The sequence below is a fragment of the Planococcus citri genome, chromosome 1, assembly GCF_950023065.1.
Source record: "Planococcus citri chromosome 1, ihPlaCitr1.1, whole genome shotgun sequence".
NCBI lineage: Eukaryota > Metazoa > Arthropoda > Insecta > Hemiptera > Pseudococcidae > Planococcus > Planococcus citri.
Window position 1 is genome coordinate 47,937,198 of NC_088677.1, and position 27,066 is coordinate 47,964,263.

The 27,066-nt window shown below is 34.0% G+C and overlaps 1 protein-coding gene across 1 annotated transcript in view; it reads left to right on the forward strand.

The window, feature by feature from the left end:
* LOC135832387 (uncharacterized) overlaps positions 1-19,587 on the forward strand; it is a 29,969-nt gene extending 10,382 nt beyond the window's left edge. Inside the window, exon 2 of the mRNA XM_065345604.1 lies at positions 17,623-19,587. Coding sequence (XP_065201676.1) covers positions 17,651-19,279 — 1,629 coding nt within the window. The 5' untranslated portion in view covers positions 17,623-17,650 and the 3' untranslated portion in view covers positions 19,280-19,587. The remainder of the gene's footprint in view (positions 1-17,622) is intronic.
* Positions 19,588-27,066: the final 7,479 nt, after the last annotated feature.

Genomic DNA, 27,066 nt, shown 5'->3' on the forward strand with positions numbered 1-27,066 from the left:
GATTTTTCAATTTGAGTTGTTTTTGTGGTCAGGAGAAATGATCAAAGTTGCAAAAATGGCCGTTTTTGCCCTATTTCACGAGTTTGTGGTGACATCAGTATTATGTTTCAAAAAAAACCAAGGTCATATTCGGATTCTACGCACTTTTTTAAGTAAACATCTTTACCCGATTTTTGATTTTCGAACATTCAAGCGCATACGGAAGATTTTCATTTAAAACACGAGATTTTTACTGCACGAGAGCCTCGCCCGCGCGAACACGGTTCCGCGCCACGAGTACGTCGTGGAGTAACGTCAGCGTTGCGCGCTCCAAGTTTTAAAATATGTTTCAAACAAAAATCATCCGTATACGCTTGAATGTTCGAAAATCAAAAATCCGGTAAAGATGTTTACTTAAAAAAGTGCGTAGAATCCGAATATGACCTTGGTTTTTTTTGAAACAGAATACTGATGTCACCACAAACTCGTGAAATAAGGCAAAAACGGCCATTTTTGCAACTTTGATCATCTCTCCTGACTACAAAAACAACTCAAATTGAAAAACCTCACTCTGTTTTTTGTTTTAGGGTCCAAACTATCGATTAAGCCCATTTTCAATCCGAAAACAAATATGCCGTTGCCTAGTGATATCGTCAGATTATTTTAATTGAAAAACTGAAAGCTTACCATCAAGGGTTTGGCCAATATGCGGCCAAAGGACAAAACTATCCTGTAAGTTGTGCATTTTTTTGCTCACTCATTTTGTCCATTGAAACTTTTTAGTAGGTACCTAGGTATATTTGAAGAGAATATCACTTGGAAACCAACCGATATTTGAAACAATAATCCCCACCCTAATCGAGCTTATCTTTACTTAGTTAATACACGAGTTATTTAGCATGTTGATACAAGAGAGCTTTTTTAATTTAACGTGTACAAAAAGAGAGAGAGAGAGAAAGAGAAAAAAAAAACATATTCGCGTCAATTTGACAAATTCGAGTATTTGATAAAACCTCATGTATGGTAAACAAATTACTCGAAAGATTATACCAAGGCTCGCGTTACCATTTTTATTATATAACCGGATTAATGTAATCGATCAACGTTTCGGACAAGAATGAGAATTTTTTCATACCAACTCGAGCACGAGCAGGTAAAAATAAGTATCGTTTGCACTTTTAAGGTTATTTTCAGAAGCTGGACGATTAAGAAATGCATCGATAGCGTTTTTCATGCTGAATTTACTTGTACATCATTAAAAGAAATTGAAAACCGTTTTTAAAAAGGCGAAAGATGGTCAAAGAGAGTTGAAAAGTGGAAACCTCAAAAAACGCATCTGGCGCGCAGAATGTGCTCCTAGGTCAATATGGACGTGGAAGAAAAGAGGTCGTAAATCTCTTTTTGAAAAATGTGTTCGAAGAATTATTATTCTTGAGTAAAGCGTAAGATTTAAAGGTGAAATATTCTGCGAGTGAGATCGGCTACGTTACAAAGTTATTAACCTCGGCGCCTGGTTTACAATTAAAATTAACGATATTAAATGCCGCAGTCGGGTCATTATAGCAAAACGCTTGGTCATGTAGATATCCCTATATGGGTACTCGCCACTCGGCGTGCGGTTGAAAATATTGTACATTACGTATAATTTTACAATCGTATAATCTGGATTAATAATATTTTCAGACTTTGCTGGCCAACATCTAATCATCACGTTTTCAGCACATGAATTACTCGTACACTCGTATAGAATTTTACACGCGGTAGCGCTGCCGGTAATTACGGTCGCGGTATTTCGTATCCTAATTTGCGTTCTGTTGGCATGGTCACACCTTGTACTTGATTTTCAATGAATATGTCATTATCGACGATCTGGCATTTTTATTCGCCAGTTAATCCCTTTTCGATAAAATGCTCGAGGAATTCGCGTCCATTCGTATGTTTGAAGAAGGCTATCCAATTTCTGCGTTTCAATTCGCTCACTCGTGTCATTCAAGACATATTCGATAACACTGTCCTCTTGTATAGGTTTAGGGTATTATAGTAAGTTTAGGTACCTACTTCCTCTTGAAAATCATTCGTTCACCTCGTGTCATTGTGGACGAGTTGAGGAATGTTTAAGGTATGGGTACTTTACTTACTACGAGTATTCTATATATTTGGAAGTTGGGTAGACGAACACAACGACGAACAGAATCCGACATGCGAAAACTACGTGGAAAAATTGGCAGCTATAAAATTTTCTTCTCGAGATAAGGGAGGAGCGGTCACACCTTCGGTGACAACCGAGCTCTATAAAAATTGACCTTTGGAATTCCTCCGAGTATTGAAGGGTGTAACACGTTTTTCCTTTTTTTCGTGGTTTCCCACCACGAAAGGTACCGAGTTGATGTTCGCGTTACTTTTGATCTGATACAAATGGATAGGTAGGTAGCAGGTAGGTAGTGTACAATACGGATGGGAAAGGATCTTTGTACGTATACTGTGAAAAATACCCTAATAACGGCTATTAGCTCGTTCGATGTACGGTATTTATTATTCAACGATGCGATGTCAGGCCAGACTAAAAAGACCATAAAAAGTGTAATAAGACACGAAACCGTAAAAACAATCGAAATTGATAAAATTCCATTGTATTGCGTATTCTATGATACGGTAAATTGTTGGGTGTGTCTCGGGGACGTTGCTGGGTTTTTTATTTCCTTTATCGTGTTGTGCACTATGTTAGACCTTATTGTTATCGACTAATTGATAAATTTTCATTGATAAAAAATTGTATGCGAAGCAGTTAATCTTCTGTCTGCAATGTAGGTAGGTACTGTACAAGTGTAGGTACAATGAACATCGGCGAAGACTACAGGTCATGTTTGAAGTTCATCATCGCCGACTACGATTATTCCAGCTCGCGATTCAAAAGGGAGGTTTAAAATTCAAAGGTCAACGAATTATTTAACCGTTATTACCTTACATTCGTAAAATTATGTACCACTCAACCACTGTGGAAAACACACTGAATAGAAATTAATTGAGAGTCGACGACATACAGTCTCGTGTTGGATTTTTTCCATTTATTGTCATGCAAAAGTTTCGAACGAAGTGTGTTAATGAAGGATTTATTTGGGTTTTTGAACCTATGTTCCCCGGTTACTCGGCCTATAAAGCGAATTGTAATTTTTTTTCTTTTACAAATTTTTGGAAAATTTCGAAATAATTATCTAAAGGCTTTTAAATGGTGTCATTTTTCAAAAAAAAACTAAAGCTGAAATTTCTTATAATTTATATCAACTCTCCCTCTCTCCAAAAAAAAGGTAAAAATTAACGCTCACTTTGTATTCTTTTGATTTGCATGATGATAATAAATAGGTAGGTACTTCATAAAGTGAGATATTTTGAGCAAAAATGGGTCCAAAAGATAGTCAAAAAGAGCCCGTCGCCGATCCGAACTAACTTTGCCTACGTAGTGTACCTATACTCGAAGGGGAAACCATGCACCTAATGATCGATTTTCCCAATACAATATTATGCCCTTTTAAAAATTGAAGAGGCGGTACCTAAATTTACAAATTTCAATTTTCTGATTACAGTAGTTCATGGTGTAACTTTTTGAAAAAAGTGATTTTTTTTTGTTAGGTAGGTTAATATTTTCTTTTTCATGACACTTTTCAACCATTAACATTTCTTTTCAGCGATGTTCCTACTTTTGATTACCAGAGTATATACACACTTTTTACGCACATTTCGATCAAATTGTCTAAATTCATTTTTTTGTTTAGATTTTTCGAACGCCTCCCTAAAATAAGCGAAAAAATGACATTTTTAACTTCAGATTGATTAAAAAAAAAAAAAAAAAACAAGTTTATCGGAGTAAAATAGTACAATACATATTCGTATTTCAAACCTGTTTGAGAAGGAATCGAGCATCTGAAATAAAATTTTTAATGGTGCGAAATAAAAATATTTGCGATCGCAAATGTTCAAGTCACTTTGCATTGTAGAGGATTTAAAGCAATATTGGATTTCAGAGAGTGAGGTTCGGGGAGGTTCAAGAACTTGAATCGCACCTTCGGGCTAAGGGTTGACCGAGAGGTTCCGCACATGTGGCCACTCTCAAAGATAACCAAAAACACACTTTTTTCAAAAGTTATCTCTCTTTGGGGACCTATGCTTCAGCCCTCTTTACAGCTAACTAGAGGACTCAAAATTTTCTGATCAGTTTTTTCACTTAAAGTAAACTTTGTCAAAATACAAGGAATTTTTTCTTCTCTCTAACCTAATGACTACGTATATTATGCTTAGCATGATTTTTAACCTTCATCATTTGCCATTTTCGTCTTATTGAGTCATCGTTTTTGACTGTTTTGTTGAGTTACGAATAGAAATGGAGTGCAATGTGCATGCTTGCTGTCTTTTCTTTTGGTTGGCCTTGATCTCAGTTCTCAAAAATGTCATATTTAGGTACGTAGTTTTGATATGTCTCCAGATTGGGGAGACCTCTAAAATCTGTAATGAAAATTTTCGATATTGCGGAGTTGGGAAAAAATAAAAGAACGCTACTGAATTTTTTTGTCCGTCATTGGTGAAATTCCTCCAGCGACGAAATATGTTTAGTTGCTCCTCCCTAGCCCCATCACCGCTTTGTATATAATGTTGGTTGGGCTTTTCTTTTCATAAGGTCATGGAACGAGAAAGAAACACGAGGTAATATATTGACTAAGAAACTGTTCGGTTGGCTGTAGAAAATTCGAACTGCTTCAATTTTATTAACTATAAAATTCCTCTCAACTATCTGATTGCGGCAAGTTTTTCTTAGATTTATCGAATTTTTCCAATTTTACAACTTTGTTGCTCTCTTGCGACAATCCTTATTAAATTTTCTGGGGAAAAAAAGGCAAGTGAAACGAACGCAGGTAAAAGTTGAAAAAAGTAAATTATTATGACTTTATCAAGGATAGGTTGTAATACTCAAACTTCTGATAGGTATTAAAAATGAAAGAAAACAAGAGACCAGCGTACCCGCTGGTCCAAGATAGTTTTTGCCTTATTGCGTTTTGTGTTTCTTTTTATGAGAAATAAGTAGTTTATTCAACTAGGGAGTAAAATTAAATTATAACCTCGGTGCTGTTAAGAAATGAGAAAAGAGATTTTTCAAAAATATACACCTGTCCTCAGGCAGGGAAAAAATGCGAATTGCTACTGTTTTTTAGTGAGAACTGAGAACTTGAGAAGGGAATTTTGAATGTTTTGTTCTCAACTTCGCCGTTTGGCATTTTGTATCATCGTCATTTGGAATATGAAAAAAATAAAAATAACAAGGGACCTTTACAAATTGATAAAATTTACTAAAAGAAATAAGAAATAACTTTGACAACAATAAATTCTGTGTTTCAACTTTCATCGTGTTAATTTCATTTAAACGTACAAAAAAATATGAAAATATTGAAAATGTAATAATTTGTCTCAGTTTATAAAAGTTAGTCTCGCAATCGGTTATTACGAATACTGATCGTTGATTGGTTTTACAGAAACGCTTCTCTCTGATTGGTTATCTATTCAAATACTGTACGCTAATTGGCTTTTGGCTTTCGGCTAGAAGTGTAAAATTCGTGAATTTCATGGAGTGTGGAGACTGATTTTGGAGAAAACAATATAGTTTTTCGCGACCAGCGCAAAAACTATAAAAATGGATAAGAAAAACAATCGTCGTACACACTAGACGATTAAATGAAAATATTTTTCATAAGTACAAGTACAACGTTAACGTTGTTGAAAACTTTCCGCGAATTCCCCATCGAGTGTTTTTTTTTTACAACTTTTTATTTTGATTTCATCGTATAAAATATTTAAGACGAGGAAGTCTGCACTTCTTGCTATGTACGGTGTACGGTAATAAACAAATTAAACACCTTCGAAGATAAACGATGAAAACCTCGCGGAATGCATTATACCACGCCTCGATGAGTAAACTAGAGAAATTCCAAAACGCTGCGTTTAATTATGATTGACATTTAAAAAACATGAACTAATGACCTACTAATTGCGACTTTTTTTTATATAGAAAAAATGTATATCGCATTTCAAGTCGATAATTACTCAGGTAATATAATTACGTCATTGTGTATAAGACGATGTAAAAATAATAGAAACTCAACGGCAGCGTACGTCGTCGTCGCGTCGTTGTCGCATATATCTATTCTATATTCTTAACCTTACCTACCTATTATGCTGAAAGGCGAACACGATTAGCCTATTTTACCGACAAATCAAATTAACTACGTTTTTGGCATTTATTAGTTAATAAGTTTAATTTCTCTCGGGTTTTGTGATGTTCGCGAAGCAAACGTTTTAATTAAAAACTACCTCCCAAGAGTCAATTCTTGGTGAATTTATCGATTTTGCGCAAATTTTAGCTAGCACTTAGCACAGCACAATGTCCAGTTGTAAAAGCATTATTATACGTACTTAATTATAACTTTATATAAATTAATTTGCGGTAAGTACGTACGTATAACCCAAAAATTTTACATGGTCATTTCGTTAGAAAATTTCCACAACCGACTCTCGACTCCGAGATTTGCTGAAAAATTGTACCCTAAAATTTTCAAACGATCGGTGAAGTAACCAGGATGTTGGGTTTTCTTAGTAAAGTTATAACTAATTGCAAACTGATGTTATTTTTTTCGTAAGGGTAGATAAAATGAAAAAAAAAACCGGAATCAATCAAACGTAATGGCCGGGTTGATCTAAATATTAGCCTTCTAAACTGGTTCAAATTGTGTAATCAACGTCGTGAAGTTAGGAAGCTATTTTCCATTACGTATTTGGTCGAGCAATATACCTATACTTATAGTAAGTTCGAAAATTGTTTTTCAATTTTTAATTCCGTTTATGGCGGATGTTCTATTCTATTGCATTGTATGTACATATATTCGGATACGAGAAAAATGTTCGCGTTCAATTACCGGTTCGGATGCAAAGAAATATCAAACTTCCAAATTTTATGTTCGAGTATTTTCCACAGAAATTAATTTCATAGCTATAAAATAACCTTGATGGTTTTCGTAAACGAGGATCCGGCCTAACGTATGTTCAAATTGTAGGAAAATAAAGGTGAGAATAATTCTGATTCATTTTCTTCTTTTAAAATGTATCGAGGAAAATTTCGTTGTTATTGGGTTAAATAAGAGACTAGGTCTGTGTTACCTTGTGAGCGAGAAAGTAGTAGCTGTTATAAAAGGGGTCAAGAACAAATTTTGGTGCTTTTCTATAAGTATTTTGAAAGATGAATCACATGAGACTATTCCGAAGGGATGAAGAGGTTTCGGACAGTCCCAGTGCTATCTTTTATACGGTATATGTATGCCTATATCTACCTATAGTAGGTAAAACAAGTATTTACATCTACCTTACCTACCGTTATATTATTCTACGAATAACGTAAAAATAATCGATCTTTTTTCTTTTTTTTTCTCCGCTTACAAGTGTGGTAGGCTTAGGTACATAAATAAGCATGAAAATTTCAAAAATTTGTTTAATAATTGTTCATATTTTCCCTGCCTTTTCCAACATCCAGATTAATTTTTTATAGGTTAGTTGATCCCTGGAGAATGGAATATATAGTTTTTCCTTTGTCTTCGTTTTGTTGGAGGTTGATTTTACAATAGAAATGAATAAATTACGACTTTATTCTGCTCTAATTTCTTTCAGCGTTGAAATATTTTTTTGCAATAAAATTAACATTCAAGAAGAACAAGATGTGCCTAGTGTAGAATATCAGAAATAGGGAGTGATTTCTTATAACATGTAGGTACCTATGTTTAAAGTGTAGGGTAGGTATATTTTCACACTTTTATTATTTTGTTTAGGGAGGTGGATGGGGGGGGGGGGTTATTGTGAATCTTATTTAGATTCCATCAGTTTTATTCAAATACTATGTTTTTTAAAATTATCACTTGCTTGGTGTGCACTATAAAAAAGACGAAGTCTCATGAGACTTAGCGGTTTCATGCTACCTATCATTTTTTAAAACGAATTTCCAAGTTTTGAAATTTTGAACTCACATCTTATACTAGTTTATGAAAAATAATGGAATTATTACGCGTGACGAGGTGAAATATAGAAAAAAACTAGAAAACATGTCGTTTCATCTCTGTTCTGTACCTGCATAATTGTGTATACTTTCAGTCTAGTTACTCCGCTGAAGAAGGCAACAAGTGTGCCGAAACGTTCGGGTATTGATAATATTCTAAATATATAGCGTGAAAAATCGACATGTTTTCTAGTTTTTTTCTATCTTATACTAGTTGGTAATATGGTATCAACTGATTGATTGCGTAAGATTTATTTTTCGGAGAATTGCTCCTTGAATATAAATACTGCAGTTAACGAACAAAAAAAAACACTCAAAGTGAAAAGAAAATTCCAGTGTAGGTATTTGTAATGGCACAAAAATGGTGCTAAAACGGTATGAATTTGACTTGAGTAGATAGTAGGGCAGTATAGGTAAGTAGGTATATCAAAATAATATGTAGGCACCGATTTCCTCAAAAAATAGGAAAATTTCTAGAAAAAAAATTAATGTCATTATCAAAACTAATAGGTATCTATAGTTATTGCTTATTTTCAGTATTTATTTCATTTTCTCCGTTCTTCGTTTACCTCCTGATTTGAGAATTTTTGAAAGCTTTTGCTTTGGCTTTGCTTGCGCCGCTTTTCTTTTTTTTCAAATTCGAATAGGTAATGTTTTTTTTAATGAATTTTTGAAGGATTTGCCCTCGCTCCGTTCCGGCTACTTGGTTTTTCTTTTTCAAACCCGAATTTTCCGCAATAATATTTGAAAAAAAAATGAAGAAAAATGAGCGATTTTGTAAGGATCTTACAACTTTAGCGACAAACCTTCGAATTTGCAAATTTTGTGCACTTTCTCACAAATTCAAAGCTTGGTTGTTAAAGTTGCGTGAAAGTTGGAAAATCCATCCAAAATCGTAAATTTTCCCTCAATTTCGTCAACTTTTTTTTGTCAATATAACATTTAAAAATAAGCAAAAAACGCTCGAGAATGTATCTACATACTTATTTGTACATATTGAATTATAAATTTTTGAGAACATTTGTTCGCATAACATACCTAGTTTTAGCAATTCGTTAATTTTTTCCAAGTTATTAAAAGTCAAACAGAATATCTCAAAGTCGTCTTCAACATGAGTAGAAATTTCAGTAATTCGTGATTTTTTTTAAAAATTTGACATTATGTCAAGAATTTGTTGGCATTTTTTCCAAGTTCTTCAAAGTGAGGAATATTGTGAAATTAAATTTTTTTCTCCAATCTATTTCTCATGGCTCGTATTGAATTTTTTCCCGACGACTATGGCGGTTTTTTTGCTCATTTAGTATGTACCAGCATTTTCAGGAGGGTTTAAATTCTTATATGAACCATCAACAATTGACTGACTTACTTATGTATCTATATGTATTATCAGATTCTCTTGCTCGTACGGTGGAAATTTGTGCTCACCTAAAACAAAAAAATTAGTAAATTTCCGATTATTGTATTGATAATCATCTCATTGTCAACATAATTATCTAATTTTAAAGCTAAGTTAACGGTGCTCAGTGTGAAAAAATTATTAGGCAGATTTGGTATAGCTCGACCAGTTGTATGCATTTTAACACATCGATGTTTCGCTGTCAGTAATCTGCGAAGTGCGAATACGATGTATGCTGTACAGTTTTTCATCAATTCGTATACCTGAGCTATGATCTATAACTCACTGAGAATAAAAGGTCAAAGAAAAATTTGTATACCGCAACCGCAAATGAACGAAGGAATTCCCATCACATCCATCGACAGTACCTATGACTTTCGAAGGTCAACTAAGGTAAAATGACCTTCGTATCATTAGAATCTTACTCGTAGATCGAATTTTGCTTTCGTTTTAAAAAGATGCGTTGTGCTGTCAAGTGAAACCTTAATTCATAAAGATGGCTGATTCGACATATTTTCTATCCTGAAACGATCAAGAAAAAGTGTCGAACGTCACACCAAACAGCAGTTTATTTTCGAATAGATCAAACCGTACAGACGTATATACCAATCCGTCATTACAATATACGCCTATAAAATTTCTAACCGAGCGAATAGGTAAGTATGTATGTAGCTACTAGCTAGCTACAACGACAACGACGACACATTTTGAAAAAAATTTCGTAATTGGGCGGTAAAATTCGAGAGAAAGTGAATACGAGAGTACATAACAAAAAGCGTAGGTAGGTGAGAATTGCATGTATGTACCAGTATAGGATTACCTATACTATACCTATTATGGAGCTAAAAATGAGGCAAAGACGTGAAAATTAGGCACTTACAAAAAAGATGACATGACCTTGAACGTGGAAGTCATTACAAATAAAGTTCGGCATTTGAGTTAGCTGAATATAGGGATAAAATGGGTGTTTTTTGAGTGTTTTCTGTATATGTGTTTGGCTCGCACAAATACTTACCTACCTAAGTATATTGAAAAGGATGAAACGTTGCCTCGGCATTTTTAGGCTTTACAGTATATACACATACACGTTTGTATCGCGTGTAATCTAGCTTTTGTTTTATTTGGTCGACAATTACAAGACGGCTAATAAAATGCCGTAGTAGGAATACGTGACTTTTATACCATTTTTTTGGTTTTATTTTTCGTATTTATCAATTTATGGCAATTTTCAATTTTTTTTTATAGCAAAATATAAATCCAAAAGCTATAGGTAGGTAGAGAGGTACATATAACTAGCTGCAGTGAGGTTGGGTTCTAGGTGAGTGTAGACTGGCTGATTTGAAATGAAATTTCGAGCGAATTTCAAGTGTGCTTTGCAAACAGCGAGTGCAACGCTACAAACGTTTAATTAAATGAGAATATAGGCATCGAATGACTCATTAAAATGTTCCAAGCTGGCATGGCAGTGGTTGGATTGTGTACAGTGGTATAAGCAAAGTAAACAGAGGTGTAGGTAATACAAGGTAGATATGCTTGCTGCTACAATACGATACGATACGATACGTTTCATAAATGTAATAAAATTATTCATTTGTACATTCTAGTAAAATGTTTACAATCGTGTAGTACACATTACACTCACACTATACACAGATAAACGTATCAAAAGGCTAGCTAACAATATTGTCACGTTGGGAAACAATAATACACCGCTAGCTTTATTACGATTTTTCCTCTATTGTATTCGAGCCGTAGAGTACCAAAAGGTCAACACAACCGCTTTCTCAACCCATACATACGTGTATCTGAAGAAATCACTCAGCGGTACCGAGAATGAACTACTGTGCAAATCCAGCTCGCGTAAACGTACTGCATTGTACACATACCATACGCTATGCCATGCTTTTCCTAAAACTCGCCAATTGAAAAGTTTTAATAGAAATTCGACCCAGCTTCCTACGTAAATCTCGTTTTTTCGATCAAATTTGACAAAACCGCGACTAAGAAAACTCATTCGATTCGTGAAATTCGACTCGCAAATGGAAAAGCTTCTGCTTCGCATAATGTAGCGGAAAGCAAAACAATACTAAGCCAGGTGGTATCAATTAATGCGTCATCGATATGTAGTTTAACTTCATCTGTATGTGCGGTAAAAAAAAACCGCGCTGTGTTCGTCCTTGAACCATCTTCATTAGTACTGTTATCATCGCCGATGCAGACGTCAGATGTACATTAATCTACGAGTAAGTATCATACGAACCATACGAACTCGCTGTGTGATCCTCTTATGTAACCAATTATGCTGCACAATTTATAAATAGAGTCGAAAAAAATGCGAGTGTGTAGGTATTCGAATAAATGACTGAAAACCTTACAAAAGATGAGAGATAATTGATGCTGGAGCGTTTTAAAAGAGTTTATTTGTAGCGCGATGAAAAAATCGATGATGATGGTATCGAACTTTTAATTAGAAATTTGCACCAAAATACGTACGTTTACGTAGGTAAGTATGTGATTTACTATTTTTGGTATTACACCAACGCGATTCTATCAACATATACCTAAGTACCTAGGTGGGTAGTAAGCTGTTGAGTATTAATGTAGGTCTATAGGTACATACGACATACAAATACGTACATGTATGTACATGCATACATTTACTATTCAAATATTCAGCTCCTCAGCGGAATTCTTCAACCCGCAAAAGCTGTTGAGATGAGTCTCATTCTAGCTAATTCATTATTCAGCGAAATCTGTATCATTTTGAGGCAGTCATAATTTCAAGGCTTTCAGAGGAGCTTGCTCTTATGAATGGAAAAAAGAAGCAGAGTAGATTTAACGGGAAAATATATAAGGAAGCGAAATCGCAGGGAAAACCCATCGTGAAATTCGTAGGTAGTAGGTACTTGACTTGACAAGTCTGCGTATTAATTAGAGAATCGTTGTTACGTGCAGATGTTTTGTTCTCGAATTATGAGGAAACTTGCAAACTGCATCAAGTTTTTCTGAAACTTGCCTGCTTGGAAAATAGAATTACATAGCAAGGGGTTTAGAAATTTCGTAGCCTAAGTAAGATTTAGAATATCTATTATTTTTCCGACGACCAACAAATGTTCTTATTCCTCAAACTGAAAGTGATTTGCCTACGTTTGAAAGTGAACGAGTTAGGTATACGTAAGCAGCGAAGTTACATATAAGGAAGTTGCATACTTGCAGCTTCCAAAATCCATATTCTCAAAATTCTTTCCCAATTTTTTTCAACGCGCACTGTCCCTTCGATTTCTATATTATTAAGCACTGAATTAATATTGTTTTCTTTTGGTGATTGAAATCGAATCGAATGGGGCGTTTTGTTTTTGTAATGTAAGTAAGTATTGAGTATAAGATGTAGGTAATTACGTACAATAAAATTGAATACTTGGGTAATTCTCAAAAAAAGGTAAAAATCGTGTACATGGCAAATTTCTCAAAGGTTTTGGCATGAATTTTTTTTTTTGGTCCATTCAAGGATCATCCCCCACATATTTCACATATGGTATTCAGATTTTTAGCCCCTCCTTTCATTGGTGTACATTCGATTTTATACCCCAAATGTCCTTCGACTTGGCTGTCACACGCCATGTTTTCGAAAATGAATGTTATAAAGTGTCACGAACTTCATCTTTTTTGGGAAAAATTGATACATTCTCATTATCATAGAACACGAAGGTCCATTATTGTGCAAATTGCAATTGCAATAAGTCCATAGGAAGCTCACATTTAACATTTGAAAACTGTCACACACTTTTTGCGCAAATTTTAGAGCAATTTTCAATTATTTTTGGTAGCTTCCCAATCCAACATTTTTTTCTGGTGAATGGCTGCACTGGTTCACTGTTCTCATAGAAATGTTACCCCGCAATGTTATTTTCAAAACCTACGCAATGGTTCGTTCAGATCGTACTTATCTCTGAAAATTTGATATTTTGAAAAATCGGTGTCCTTCGGCTTGCCTTTTTATTTACTCCGATGAACCCGGAAAAAACGATAATTGAGAAAGGGAAGTTATTCTACATGATAAGTACACATTTATTACGTGTTAAGAATCGAATAATGTCCAGTAGGTAAGGCTAGAAACGAAAAAACGTTGAGATTGTCCTTCGGCTTGTCCAGCGCGTAGTTGTCCTCCGACTTGGCCAAATTTCGGACAGCTGTACTTTTATCGCGCTAGTCGACATATTACACGATAATACAAACAAAATTTTACATTTTCTCCCTCCCCACGCCTCACCACTACCCCTACCAAAAAATAAGTCCAGATTCCAACTCTGCGGTCTGTAAAACATAAATCGACATATTACACGATAATATAAGCAAAATTTGACATTTTCCCTTCACCTCTACGTGAAAAATAACTCCAGATTCGAATTCTACGACCTCGATAACATATCAATCAACGTATTACACATCGATGAGGGTCGAATCCTAATAATCACCGTTTTAGGGGGGATCAGTGCCCACAGGGGGGATCGAATTGAGACCAACACTAGAAAAGGGATCTGGGACATCCATAAAAATGATTCCCACTTGAAATTTTCCAAAAAAATGATTTTTGTTTTTCAAAATTATGCACATCAAAATTGACCTTTTTTTTTTTGAGAATTACCCACTTGCAGGTACGGCTGTAGCCCAATGAATTAAAAATGACTTTCGGTTTAACAATTCTCTCCCTCTTTCTCCCCTCCAGTGTCATTTTACAGAATTCCTTTGATGTTTCAAATATGCAAATATTATTTTTCCTCTGAAGCCTTCGTGAATAAGATTTTTACTTTTTATTTTTTTTCAATATGAGATGGGAGGAGGATGGAGGAAGCTTGTGTGTCCCTACAAAAAAACGCGCTGTAAGTTTCTCACCCGAGCATCTTATGAATGTTGCTTATAAGGTTATTTTCTGTAATCTATACATTTTCTAATATGAATAATCAGAAAAAATACTGAAAATCGCAGGCGTTTATAAATATATCTACTTTTTTTCCGAAGGATAATTTCATTAGGGTTGAAAAAATTGTATAAGACGTAAATCTCTGAGGTTTAAATTCAGTTCTTAAATGGGAGATAGGTAAGGTACATACAAATAAGTACGTAGGGTAGTTTCATAAAGACACGCGTATCGAGTATAGCTGTTATGTAAGAAACGTTTTCACCATTATCCGCACACATGCGGACGATCTTCCCAGCTCTTCATTATTTTGTTTTGCAATTTGTTAGCAAAAATTACTTATCGATAGTTGACCAGTAAGAAATTCACGCTCGAAAAGGCGTAGGTTTGGAGGTAATGTACCTTTATTATGACTGAATAGAATACAAATAGATTACTATAGTTATACTTACGACTAAGGCAAAATAAAACTCGGTAGGTAAAGGTATCGTATATTTGTCGAAGTCGAAATGAGCATATTATTATACGTATATACCTAACTATAGCTTCTGCTTATGGTTGTGATCAGCAAGAGGCATCTGTTCGCGTGTGTTTAGGTACCTCTCTGGTTCGTCGTCTTCATATTCATGATTACTTTTTAATATGTAATTTCATTTGAAGTATATTTTTAGCATTGTAATTTGCGACCGTACTATAAATAAGCGATGAGATTTCAAGAGCAGCGTCCAACTTAATCAGGTGCAATAAAAATTTTAAAAAAACATCGAGTACCGTCGCGTCGGTCTCTCGTCTGGTCTATGGTCTAAGTCTGCCGTCATATCCGTTGGCGTACACCACAAAGCAAACTGCTGAGAAAACTCGTACACCAGAATTAAGTATAGTACTGAGAGTTTAATCGATGCAGAAGGCCCCGCGTATGATTAATTTATACATCAAGCGATGACCATATGTTTACGGGAGGTAAATGAATGATTAAATTTTAGCACCTCCGCGACTTCATGGCAATGATAAATCGCATTTTTAGAATGGCGAGCGTGATACTATATAGGTATACGAGTATTCCGGTTGAACGCGGAACTATTCTACACACGGGTAGTTGAGAATAAATGTGATTCATTTTCATAAACCGAATATTGCATACAAGTACGTAGAATGATAAATGAAAATTTTCACAGCGTATTTTCGTTCGGGTATCATACCTACGAATGCAGATCGGCACGAAGCTCAAAATCAACGGCGAGATTGGATCGGGAAAAAAACGTATCGAGATGATTTAAAGTCCTGTGCTTATGCGTGTGTTTTTTCCAAAGCGGAAGATTCGGATGACAACCGTATAAGGACTGAGGAAAGATTTTCCATAAATGAGTCATTAATCTTTGAATGAATTTCATTGGAGTGTGTTTTTCGTATCATAACCTAATTCTGTCCGATGTTTTTTTTTTGCGTATTGATGAAATGATGCTACTTTCCCACCGTAACACCGTATGCTGAAACCGTGATAAAAATGATCGATATAGCTCTGCTGCTCTGGTAGGCGTACGTTTGCATTTGCAATATACGTATTTCCTATACGTTTTACGTGCAGTGTCAGTTTTATCGTTTGATTACGTCTTAAATTTAGACTTTTATCTGGTGTATTCGTATTTATGAACGTGCCTCTTCTCGTCAGTGTAAATTACCTATATCGAAGTCTAAATCTTTACTCTGACGTATTTAATAGGTAGGTCTCTTCAGTTTTCACTTCATAAGGGAATACCGAATACCGAAGTTTTATGAAGCAATTTCTATGACCACACAAGACTACAGACTACCAAGTACCAACAAGGATACGAAAAAAATAAAAATAAAATAATACGAATGATGCAAACATACTTTGGTTGATTTGATGTTTCAATATTACTCTACCTCTACCTACAATGATTGATTAATTAAAAGTTGCATAAATGCTTTAATTTTATTCCTTAGGCATTAAAATACCTACATGTGTATTCGAGTACATATTTCCGTTTCCCCCTTTTCCCGTTTTTTCAAATAATACATTTATATTATAATAGGTACTTACTTAGGTTTCATCGATAGTATTTGAAATGAAAAATAATAATTCAAAAAACCCTGTAGGAAAACTTTTTAGTTTGAATGTACGTTTCTGGACCTATTTCATATTTAGTAATGGGCTAATCAGTTTAAAACGGACTTTCAAGTTTTTTAAACATTTTTATTTTCATTTGCTCTATTTATCTTTTAAATTATGATTTAGTAGGTATCAGATAAATGCAAACACACCTGCCACGGTCTTTCACTCAGTTTTTCTCAACATTTATTTTCTGCCCCCTCCCCACAATATGTAGTTCAGTTAGCTTGAAAACTAAAGAGTGGCATCACAAAAGGTAAAAAAAAATTTCTAAATACCAAATTCCATATTCTGCAATTTACAATTGAATTATCAAAACTTACTATAAAAGAGATGAAAATAGGTACATACATACAAAGTATTAGGTACCTAAGTTTTTCGCAAGAATTAATTTTTGGAAATATTACAAAAATAAGAGGAAAATACTTGATAGAACTATAAATAAAAAAATTATTTCATGAGTTCAAGGAGTCTAACTAGGTATAAGTCGTCCTATAAGTTCTGCATGCTATTGCAATAGGTATTTAATGAATAAGCGCTGCGTTCGATATAAAGATGGTAAGAACAAATTTGAAAAACACTCGAATGAAAGGGTTTTTTTTGAGAAGTAGAGAATATGTAGAATCTGAGCAACTCTGTGCTTGAAGTCCTGCTGAAAGTTTGAAATGGTTGTACGAAACAAACGGATAAATGATGTAGGTCGCGAGAATTTTAAGATGAGATAAGTACATATCTACGTATGAGACATTGAGACGTGTTACTGGACTATTTTGCCATCGAGTCTACATTTTTTGTATTTTCTAAATTCTCCCATTTAACAATTTTTCTGACAATGAGTAACTTTCAGCTCGAAATGAATATTTCCATCGAATTGGTGAAAACCCTCTAATTTTTTTTTTCACGATCACCGCACTTTCTTTCGATTCTCAAAAACGATGATCTTATGTGCACAGCAGTATAGATATTTTCAATCTGACGTCATGCATAGTTGAAAATATACTTGCATGTGCAAATGTACCTAGCTCAGATTTACCGAATATCTTAAATATAAATAGGCCTACTTAATAATTACTACCCAGGTACTTAGTTTTTTTTTTTTTAAATTCTCATTTCAGATAATATTTAACGGAATTGCGAACATCAATGGCAATGGGTACTTGGTTGGAAAGACGGTTCGTTTTCTACGAATGTGTACCAAAATTGCAAAACATGGCCAGTCAAGAAGTGGCGTTGCATCTGTGGCGCAATTACTTCAGTCTAGTAAAATGCGGAAAAATACAAGTAAAAACGGGCAGACGCGTTATCAATGAGCATCAGCACATCAACTTTTCAAAAACAGCAGGCAAAAGGTACTACTTTTATTCGTGCTTAGCTTTAGGACTGGACGAAGACTATAAAGACGGATCGGATAAATTGGTAAAATCATTGAAAATACCTCGACTTATCGAAGAAATGTTGAAAGAATCTTTGGATTGTATTCGAAATGAAATGGAAAATCTTATTTGCCATTTTGAAGAAAATATTTTTGACGATGGATTGAAAAGGTATTACCTACAGAGCTACAATCCGAATCGCATTGTTTGGCATCAAAATGGTAAAATTGATTACAAAGCAAGCGCTTCGAAAATGTTATTCGATGAAAATTTGAAACCAGAACAAAAATTCATCATAATGTGTTTTTATGGAATGGTTGACGAAATAAAACAATTCCCTGCGAGCTCACTTCCAGATTATTTCCGTCAACAACGTTTTCCTGCTGAAATTTCGTATTGGTTTTATTGCCTTAAAGAGGAATTGTATAACATGGTTCGTGAAATAGAGCGCGAATATTCCGCCATGTTTCCTGACGAGGAATATCCTTCTGTCGATATCATGATGGCCATTCTGTGTGCCAAGCGAGGTAGATCTCTACCTTACGCCTTAGAGTATTTTTGGAACCGCTTAAATGAAAACGACCAAGTATTGGCCGCAGTTAAAATCTTACCTGAATCAGTAAAAGATCAGAAATTCATACTAACGAGAATGTCCTTATTGCAACAATGTCAGCTTGTTGATCAAATTCCCATCATATTGATGATGAATTTTTGCGAAGAATTTGATATGCCGGATAATGCGTTTCTAGTTTGGACACGGATAAAAGATCGAATTACTGGGGAAGAATTTTCACAATTTTTGGGAAACGTATTTTGCTGGAAGAAAGATTCTGAAAAATGTATGATTATGTTGAGCAACGTTTGGGATTCAGCTTCAGATCATCTTAGAAAACACGCTGCCCGAATGATGGTCGACCCAATGTTCATATCTTTCCAAATCAAGCAAAAGTGTTCGCCAAGTGGTTTCAGATTTTTTATCAAATTTTTGTCAATGGTGAATGGGCATACCAGAAACCAAATGATTCTCGCCGAAAGTTCGCATATCTTTGTTCAGATTGTTGATGATCTGGATATCATGATTGAAATCTTAAACCTGTGTATACCTCTGGAATCAGATATACTCAAATTCAAGGGTTCGATTATGAGATCCTCTATGATGATGAATTGTTGTACGAGACTATTCAAGGATTTAAAGTTCGACGAATTAATCACTAAAGTGGCATTTTATTCGCCAAATGCTTACATTACTCGAGAATTCATCAACGAGCTTCTGAAACCTGACAAATTTGATGTGGAAATATGGCGAAAATTGAATGCTTTCGTTGACGCTACTTTTTCAACCAATTTATTAACCGCATGCGAATTAAGGAGACAGCTAATTCTGTCGAAAAAGCCGTAGGTGTTTATTTTGGTTTAATGTGTTCGATATTTAGGTAAACGTTTAATTCTGTCATTAAATATGTCTGTTGGTCAAGATTTGTGATTCTAAAATAATTATTGATGTACCTAATTCAAACTATTTTTTCTCGTTTGAAATTATTTTCAACGGAGAATAAGCACTTAAGTTTTAATTCATTTCCATTTTTGTTCTACATTTCTTATGTTTAAAAAAAAAACGATTCCTATGTGAAATCAAATGATTAAATTATGTATTTTGTAAGCTCCTTTTACACGCTGTTCTTATACTGAATTATATGCGTAAATATTTCTAGAATACCTACTTGGATGCATTTTCATTTTGTGTCCATTCTATCGAAGATTTCTTTCAAGCAGAGCTGTAGCTAGAGGGAAGCAAAGGCGACAGCGTGCTCCCCATTCTACATAAAAATTTGAGTGATGAGTTGGGAAAATGAGCAATTACAGAACTACATATTTGATGAATTTTCGAAATATTAGGTAATCTAAAATTTCAATATCAAATGCTTACTCAACTGAATCGAAAAGAATAAACTCTTCTTATAAAAAATGTTAAACACGAATTTTCAAAAGTTTCTGCCCTTGCAATTCTAAAAGAAAAAAAAATTTTGAACTTCCCCCTCCTTCCAAAAAATGAAAAACAAACTCCTCGCTCGCACTCTGCTTCCAAGATTTATGCGCAGTCTCGAATACTCTCAACGTTAAACATTGGAAATAAACGCGACACTTTTAATTGACACTGTGGATCGATGCTTGTCTTTGAATGCAATATGAAATAAAAAAGTTGAATTTCGATTAAAACTCATGGTTACTTACCTATTTCAATTTGAAATAAACTGAATCCGAATTGAAAAACTTCAAAAAATTATTTATTCTAAGAAATCAAAAACTATGGAATTATCAACCAACATTGGAGAAAGAGAGAGAGAGCGAGAGAGAAACTGACTCATGACTACACATGGGTAATGCATATGTCAGCCTACATTGCAAGCATCAAACTGAGGAATGAGCTACTAAACGAATGCTAAATTTGCAAAATGAGCCGAAGGCGAGTGAAGTAAGTAAATGCACTAGTCATGCGATTTCTTACGACGACGTGTCGATATTACGCATGCATTGTAAATGATCTAAACTACGAGTATTTCTCATCGTGAAGAAAAACGACTCAGTTTGTTGAGTAGGAGTGGAAAAAAGTCCACCAAGTTGAATAAAGAGTCGCTCTAATGAGCATATTTTGTATATCGATATAGGTAGGTACGTATTGTGCTTAATTTATTTTTAGAAATAAGTTCTTTGTACACACATCTTCGATCGGTAGACCTAATAATATTTTCTTTTTGATGTGTAAAGAAAAAAGATACTACCTTGAAACCTCAAAAGTATATTGCACTCCTGACATTGAAATACGTTAACACTAAGAATCGAAAATAAGCTAGGTACCTATACAAAATGCCAACATCATAATTGAATCCGATGACGCTAGTAATGATCTCGAAAGAGAAAGCTTTTTGTGCTATAAAGAGCTTTTCTCGCGTGTTCCCCACATCAATAGCTCCTATGGGTACCTAAACCTATAACCTACTGCCAATTAGGTGCTACGTACAAGTACACTTTTACAAGTATGAATACCTAAGTTGATTTTTTCTGTTGGATGCGATTTGTAAATATTTTTCGATACTTAACTCGGGCTCGAAGTTCTCGTATACTAATTATCAATAAAAGGTAATACCTATAGGAGTCCGTAAAGATTTTATTAAAAGAATAAAATCACCAAATTTCATTTAGATATCTATCATTGCGTATTGAATTGAAACAGAATCGATTTAAATCTTCTTTTTAACCCATCGTCGTCGAAGGGAAAGTTCACATATTGAAAATTCGCACAACTATATAATAAATTACACGGTACACGGTTAAAATTTTCATACTCGTAATTTGTTATCGTAGTACCTATATAACGGCGAGTATTTCGACGAGTTTTTTATCCAATACAAACGAGATAAGTGATAATCCCTTTTTTTGTCAGTTGAAACTCTCCATCATTTGTCGAAAAAATATTTACTCGAGAGTTATAATCTGTACGCAAAATTATTTATCAAACACGTTTGACAGTTTTCGAAAAAAATTATATATTTTCCAGGTGTTCTCAAATGTGATGATTTTTTTCTCAGTCGTCGTATTCTCGTTATTACACACCTAGAAATAATTTGAGATGAAAAAATTATGTTATAATCGAATTATTCATAAATTATTTACGCCTTACATACGACAAGTTGATAATTTCCTGTATTAAAGGATAATAAATTTAACGATCGTGTGTATTGTGTAATGTTAATGTAAAATTGATCTTTCGCGTATGGCGGCGTATCGCGTAATTGATAACTTATTATCCATTATCGAGTTAACGCGCGTCATTATAAAAAATAAAAACACCGATTTGTGGAAAACAAAACACTCGATGCGACGTTTCGCACAGATTTCTATGAGTTCTTCATAGGTAAGGTAATAGGTAATCAGAAATGACTACGACTAGAAATCGTAAAATTACTCTTATTTCGATTTGTTCGTCTATGAGTCATTTTTTCAATTTAAATTGATAAGGTATGTACAGGTAGGTATACTTGGAATCTGGACCGAAACGTATTTTAAAAAGTCACGTTTCATTATTATGTACATAATGTACCTACTAATGAATTGATGTTATGGGCCTTTATATACGAGTGTCAAGTATTTTTTTAAAAATTCGCATCGGGTGAGAAGAGGAGGAGAGGGAGATGCTCGTGTAGAGTACCTAATTTCCATAATTTTTTGGAGGAATTGTTAGCAACAAAATATTTTGTAATCTTATGAAAATGGGGGGGAGGGGAATAATGTTTTGTACAATTTATGACATTCCTTTAACAAAATGGTCTACTATTAGGCTTTAGTGTAATTTTTTTCAAAATTTCAGCAAAGGCTTTGAGCTTATGCTAGTTTCTCAGATTCTACATCCTCGATCGACTTGAAAATACTATCTCCACTTAGTTATTTGGTCATCGCTTCCGCTCATTCTTCTGAAAAGAGCATCGTGGGGAGGGGGACGCAGAGGGTAGCGTAACAAAAAAAAATCAGCTGGATAATCGTCAAATCAAGTAATTGAAATTGAAAAAATTAAATCGCATTGTTTTTCGTTACTTTTCCACTATATTCACATTTTACAAACGCAATTCCGATACTATAGTTAGAAAAGATTTCTAATACTTAACTCATGTTTTCAAAAAAAAAAAAAAAAAAAAATCGAAAAGAATTAAGGAGCAGCGTCAAATTGAGGAATCTATTATTTTGTAGTCATAGTCTCACTTCCAAGTGAATAAAATAATACTTTTTGAGACTCCAAATTTTCAAAGAAATTCCATACAAAATCTCTAAAAGTGCCATCTTGTAACTTCTGATTCGTTTTTTTTTCATTTATTTATTTGTGCTATATACTTTGGAAATTTTAAGACAGCTGTAGAACCCTTCATTCTTCATTGGGAAATTGACATTTTTTTCTAATCGTAAGCTACTCGTACATTATGGGTTCACGGTTCACATGCTATAATAAAAAAATAAAAAAAACTGAGCAAAAACCCCGAATGAATGGCCAGAAATTCCCTTGTATGCGTTCACATAGCTTTCTTAATACGAGTAGGTAGCACCAAATCAGAATTCGCGTTTACTCCTTAATCCTTATAAATTTGGGGGAAAATGGTGTGGGATTTTCGAGTCGAACGTAGGTAAGTCTTTTTCAGCACTTTTTCGATTTTCAGCTTCATTTATACATAAGCAGGACTTTTTCTAGTTCTCCAAGACTTATAGAACCAAGTAGATTTTTTTCATTATTATTTATTGAGATTTTTCAAATTTTCAACTCTCAATACTTGGGCATAGTTTTCTGGTGTCTGGTTAAGACATTAGATTGTCACGTACGTACTTTGAAAAAATTTCATTGCCTTTATATACCTACATAAGAAACAAAATGAGAAACGGTTCAAATGTGCTCGCATTTTCAAAAAAATTCCTACGATAAAAAATTAAGCATTTTTTTATATTATTGTCTAACAAGTTTTATCGTAAAAATTTCAAAATTTTTGAAAATTTTTTCATTTTATAGAAATGGTTTGAAAATTGTAGCAACATTTTCAACTTATGAAAGAAAAATTTTTCAGTTTGTCACGATTTTTAGATTTTTAGCTGTGGGATTTAGAAGCAGTCTTTCCATGTTTTGGTACCACACAATTTTGACTGTGATGGAAAATGCAAAATATAGAAATTAATTCCATTTAAAATGAACATCTCTGAGTAACGAACGAAAAATTCGAAAATAAGGAGCATTCCAAGGTTATTATTTCAATGAAAGGTTCTTGCGATATTCAGCATTTTTATATTTTACTGAAAAATTTACATCGTTGGTGATTTCATTGAAATAGAATATTTTTGCTTATGAAAGGGAGGTATGAAGACTGAAGAGGGAGCAAATAATAGTCGTGCATACGATTAAGTAGCTTTATTGTATTTATCCAACGTCCGAGTAGAAACTTTTCAATATGAATAAACGCTAACAAAATGATTCACCATGTTTTGACTCGCGAATATTGTTTACGTTGCACTTTTATAATATCGGCGTTTTAATTTTCTGTGTTACAAGAGTCGAAAAAATGAAATCATTCGTAGTTTGAATGAGAACCATGTTTATGATGAGCTTCAGCAACAACAATAACACAACTGTCCTGCCGATCATTAAAAGTGATTAATTTTCGTTACAGAATTCACTCTGTGTAATTTTTTTTCCACGAGTTGAGCATTGTTTATAACTATTTCGATTTTTTCCCTTCAATTCGAAGAAATATAGCGAGATGTTGAAAAGAATTTCATCTGGTGCAATTAACGCGTTTATTAACTGATTTTTCCGATAATCGAAATCATTCTGTGAACATACATAGATTGATAATCCAACGCTGACATGACATGAAAAATGTACCCGTAACGTGATAATGAAGTGAAAAAATCTTCGATTGTTGTCTAAACATATCGGTTACGTGGAATAAAGATAAAAAATTTCGTTTGTAATCGGATCGCAAAATTTCTATTTTTAACGTTCGGCGTGAGTTTAGTGGATAAAATTTACCAACGTTAAAAGTGCTCTGAAGTACCTACTAGTACCTACTACCTACACCTACCTACATTGGAAAATTGTAAAGGTAAAGTCCCTTATCTCTCGTATCATGGTGGTTGATTTTTGTTCGTGTGGTGTGAAGAAGTGAAGACGAGCTCAACTCTTCTGTTAGTGTATGTATGTATTACATAAATATTTGAGCATCGGCTTGATAGGTTATTCTATAATCTATACCTATTCTGGGTATGTGGGTTATTGATGCGGTGTATCGTGAAATTTAAGTGAAGTTTGTCCAATGTAGGAAAAATTGATTTTTCCGATAAATTTAAAAATGGAATAAAAAATAAGTGACCAGTTTAAAGCGTGGAAATCTGCATCAGATTTTTTTCGAAGTAGATGCCTTGCCTATTTAAAAATATGTTTATACATATGTGCTGGACATTGATACATTTTGGTGACCACGTATTGCTCGACAAAAATGCAATTGACTAATTTGACATTCAAAGTCTACTTATTTTCAAAATTAGTATTTGATAACATATGATTATTTCCTGCTCAGTTCTGATGCCAATGCAAGATTTTAAAATGAAATTTCTGAATTTACGACGGGATAACGCTTTAAATTTTTTGTTGTTTCATGATCGAGTATTAGTTAATTCCCCCCCCCCCCCCACCGTTTTATGAGAGAAAGAAAGAAAAAATGTGACGTTGAAACCGAGCTAGTTGCTGAAGAGTGTTTTAAAATGAAGTTTTGTTCAAAAATGTCAACGTGAGGGATGCCTGTTTAAAAGTTTTAAAATTTGAAAGTTGAACTTTTTAAAACTTGAACCCAAACTCGAAGCCATGGTTTGTGTGGAAATGAGTTTTTCTGTTGGTTCAAAAAACTTTCAAAATAGGAATTTCCAAAAAAAGTCAAATAAGTCATACGAGTAGGTATTACGATATAGCGAATTGCGTGTTTTCGAAAGTGTTCAGCAGTCAGCACTCTCGAACCTTATTTTTTCAAAATTACTCCTTCACCTCTCCCCCAAGCACTTCCTCTATAAAATTTGGAAAATATACTGATCAAGTCAGATGACAATGCATATATTGAATTGTACGAGTGTTTTTTAAAGTTTTTGAACGCAAATATTACTTCATTTGTTTAATTTGACCTCCTCCAAGCGCACAGCTCTCTCTTTATTCAGGTCAATTATTGACCCTCCCTTCAAATCGATAAATTTCGCTAGGTATCTTTATTTCAACAGAGAAATGATTTTTCGTGTTTATGAATAAGATGGATGCTGAGGGAGTGAATGGTTGTCCGCTTATTATTGTATTAGATTTTCATTCTAAGTGAGAGAATACTTCGGTTTTTTGGTCATCTCATTATAAACTTATTCTAATACCACCTAGCTTGGCCTTCGTTCACAATTTTTACAGCATAAGGACGAAAGTGATCGAAGGACGTGAAATTCGAAGTAGTAGGTTCATTTCATTTTCACCTACTCTTTTCGCTGCTGGTAGCACAAAAAATTAGGCCGAGCAGAAATATCAGATTTAGAAATTTCACGAATTTCCGAATCAAGAGCTCTTTAGTAGACGCAGACGTTTTTCAAGGATATCGATAGTCTTGGAATTTTTTCAAGAATTTAAGATACGTATTTCAACGAACAATTTTTCGAATGAACTTTATCAAAATTAATACCGACTGAGAATTTCAGTGAATTTTATAAATTTTCCCGCCGGACTTCGAATTTTGTTTAGCGCTCAAGGAAATTAAATGGTAGCGAAAAAAAGGTATTAGGTTTGCTACAAAATGATAAAGAGAATAAAACTGATCCTCCGCTTTTATTGAATAAAAAAAAATGGAACAGAGTGAAATTAAAAAATGGCGAAAAATGTACTAAGTATATTTTTGTATCATCGCCATACCTACGAGTTATCTACTCTAAAAAATAATTATGCTCGATGTTAAAACATTGCGGGCCATATAATTAATCGGAAAATTCTACGATAGTTTAATTTTTTGTCGAAATAAAAAAAGACCGAATGAAATTTCTCTGGTCTTTATTGTTCGCGGAATTTCTCCGTAGAAAAAAATCCCATCCCGTTTCACCTTCGAGCGTATTACGTAAATGAAGTGACCTTTCACCCCTCGAAAAATAATAGTACCTACCGTAGGCATATTCAATTTTTTGTGTGGTAAATCTCGTCATAAAACCGCGTTAACCTATCGGAATCGGATGAATTAGACAGGAAAAAAATTTGTATACTGTATAAAAAGTGATAGACAATCGATAATTAAGGTAGTGGGTAAAATATGGATGTAGCTAGATGTACTCGATCACACGAGGGGCAAAAAAGCAAATCGGATGTAAAGAAATATTAATTCGTAATGTTGAAAAAATTTCGTAAGTTGATTAAAGCAGCGAACGCGGCAAAATATACTTTATTAATTATTCAGTAGGTGAAAATTTATTATCCTACTAATTATCAAATTAGTTAAATTTTCAACATTTTACGACCCGCTATTCCGCCTATTTCAATTTCGATCGATGTGAAGGTTTACTGATCGTGTATTGTTTTCAGTTTGATAACGTATCAGGTGTTTTTTTTTAAGAAGATGCACACATATGTAGGTACATAAAATTTTT